At 37.5% G+C, this 2978-nt stretch overlaps 1 protein-coding gene across 1 annotated transcript; it reads right to left on the reverse strand.

The window, feature by feature from the left end:
* Positions 1 to 123: 123 nt before the first annotated feature.
* On the reverse strand, positions 124 to 2906 carry LOC121966440 (C-type lectin domain family 10 member A-like; the record flags this gene model as incomplete). Its single annotated transcript, XM_042516533.1, has 4 exons — positions 124 to 452; positions 1515 to 1618; positions 2475 to 2617; positions 2736 to 2906. Coding segments are annotated over 4 exons (581 nt in total), but the record flags the coding sequence as incomplete, so codon positions are not given.
* Between the last annotated feature and the right edge of the window lie 72 nt (positions 2907 to 2978).

Here is a 2978-nt window from a genome sequence, read left to right on the forward strand (position 1 = left end):
TCGTATCGTATCGTATCGTATCGTATCGTATCGTATCGTATCGTATCACATCACATTGTATTGCATTGCATTGCATTGTCTAAATCTTTTGAGTGCATAATATAAATAATGGTTTTATAATTTAAGTCTGTGAGGTGAGAGACAAAACAAAAGTGTTGTGCTTAAATTTTTATTCAGTGAACGTACCAGAGACATAAATCCAACTTAGGCACTCTCAGGGCCAAATACACCTATAAGGAGACACACACAATCGACGGAGATCCTAGCTTACATTGTAAAATTTTCAAATTTATGATCTCAAAATAGACACTGCTGTTTTCTCACAGATCCACTGAATTGAGGTTTCACATGACAGGTCATTCCACTCGTTGCTGGGAATAATATGCACACAGTCCTCGGCACCCCACAGCGGGTTTCCACCACCATTATCAGGCTGCTTCTTCTGCCACTTCCTAACAGGTTAATGAACAACAAGATCATGGTGCTGTAAAACTCTGATATAAACACGTTCCCCAGTAGCACATAAAGCTCTCTACTTAAAGTGTCCCCTCTCCAATATATTGATAAAAAATATGAATAACCATCACCTTACATACTCACCAAGGTTATCTTAATCATAGAAAGCAAAGTGCCATTATTATTATCATCATCATCATCATCATCATCATCATCATTATTATTATTATTATTATTATTATTATTATTATTATTATTATTACTACTGGTTCTAATGTACTGCAGTTCTGCATGTGGAAACCACATTCTGATTGGCTCATCCTTGAGTCCCCTTGGACGTTTGTGCCAAATTGAAAAAAAAATATCCTTGATCTTTTTTTGAGATAAAACAAACTCCATTGTATTCTATCCCTACAAAAATCCAATTAATGCTGAATGTTTGTATTAAGATAAACAGGCAGGATATTAGGGAGGATATAGTTCAGTCCAAAAAAGTCCAGGGGGTTCTACATTGATGAATTTTTATTCTTCAAATGTCATATCATAGAGCTAACTAAAAATATAAATATGTTGGTCAGTTCTTTATTTTAGTACACTTACTTAATACCTTCTCTGCACTCCTTACTTGATTCAAATCTTCATTCTCAGCCTCACATAAACGACTGTAACATCATATGGTGCAACACTTGGTCATTACAAAAAGTTACAATGAAAAACACAAAAACTTTATGTAATTTGGTCCATAGACAGCACTCCCTCTGGCTCTCTTTCCCATAGCTTTGGCCTCCTTAAGCTTACTGAAAATAATGTCTTACACAATGCATGTATGATAAATCAGGTTGTTTATAAATTGAATTTACAAAAAAAAAAAAAAAAAACGCAGGTTAAAATGCACCAGCTTTATTGTCGTGTGAGGAGGACCGCAAACATGGAAAGAACTAGATGAAAATATCAAAATATCTCATTCCATTTCTATCTCCAAAAAGGAATATAAAGTAATATAAAATCATGGTTGCATATGTTAAGCCTGCGTTCATTTAGACAAAATGAGACCTTACCTAAAAGTCAGTGGCGTCCCATCGATCCATTTCCAGGTCCCCTCCTCTTCTCTGTCTGTCAAACCAATCCAAGCAACTGTCTCGGTGAACTCATGAAGAAACGTCTGTTCAACATAAAGAAGCCCACATTATACTAAAGTTTTAACCACAATGTACTGTATGTGCAGTTATTAATCTCAACACAGAACTCAGCTGTAACCTTATCACCACAACCAAATATTACCTTGAAGAAAATACCGTAAAATATCATGTTAAATGTTTTGTACGGGGGTGACATTTTGTGAAGACTGTGCTGCGTTATTATGCCTCTTAAGATTTTCAAGCAATGGTACTGGGATAAACTAATCACGATACACAACATAGATTCATATAACACGGCAGCCCAGGCTGGATTACAGACCCCCATGTCAGTTTGCGTACCCTGATAATTAAAACTTTCTTGTTGATCAACTGTACACACTTTGGTAAAAGAGAAAGCTAAAAGAGCAGACAAACATCAAACATGGCATACCCAGGGCTTAATTTGTGTCGGATCCTGCCGGAACAGGACCCAGCACCTTTCATGTTTGGACCAGAACCTATTTAAATAACTAGATAACCGAGCCCAAGATGGTGCGTCTTTGATTCAAAGGAATTGCTCGTCTAGTGCATATGCGACAAGAAGTTTTTAGCTTCCTGGGTTACTTTTGGGGTTTGTGGTCAATTCAAAATGCACACTGATGTTTATCCTCACTGCTTTTTGGGGCCACAGGAGACATTTCTGTAGCTGCAACACTGCAAGTGGCCACCGGGAAAAATTAGAAGCAAGACTGAGCAACGTTGCTCATTTATGGTACTTCCACAGATTTGTGTGTTGATTTTTAAACATTTTCCACAGTGAGACAGATCATGTACAATGGTATGAATTTCAATATGAACCTGAGAACACACTAACGTGACATGAACACACACACTCTGTACCTGCTCTGCAGAGCTGTCAATCACCACCAGATCTGCTCCTCTGTCTCTGCAGTCCTTTCTGCCTTCATCCCATGAGCCAAACACATCAGAGAGGAAATAACAGGCAGAACTGAACTTCCTCCATCCTGCAGGACATGTTTCCTCTGTAAAATTAAAAAAAATGACATTACAGATCAACAGGACTCATGTCAGTTTCAGGACCCTATAATAATGCTCATTTGGTTAGTGTAACCTTGTTGAAGGGTTTGAGAGTTGTCCAACCTGCAGTCATTTCATTGATTCTGGCTTTCAGTCTGTCTCTGTCTTCAGTCAGGGAAGAGATCTTGTTTTCACTGGCCTGGAGACGCTCAGTCAGGTTGTCTTTGATTGTGGATAGATCAGCAGCTGATTCACATTCTGAGACATGGCCCTCAATAATCAACAGACATTTTTCTAAGACACAAAATATCAAAATAATGAACTTTAACCCTTTATAAAAAATTGGTTTAAATTATAAAAACATAG

The sequence above is a fragment of the Plectropomus leopardus genome, unplaced genomic scaffold (assembly GCF_008729295.1).
Source record: "Plectropomus leopardus isolate mb unplaced genomic scaffold, YSFRI_Pleo_2.0 unplaced_scaffold24590, whole genome shotgun sequence".
Classification (NCBI taxonomy): Eukaryota; Metazoa; Chordata; class Actinopteri; order Perciformes; family Serranidae; genus Plectropomus; species Plectropomus leopardus.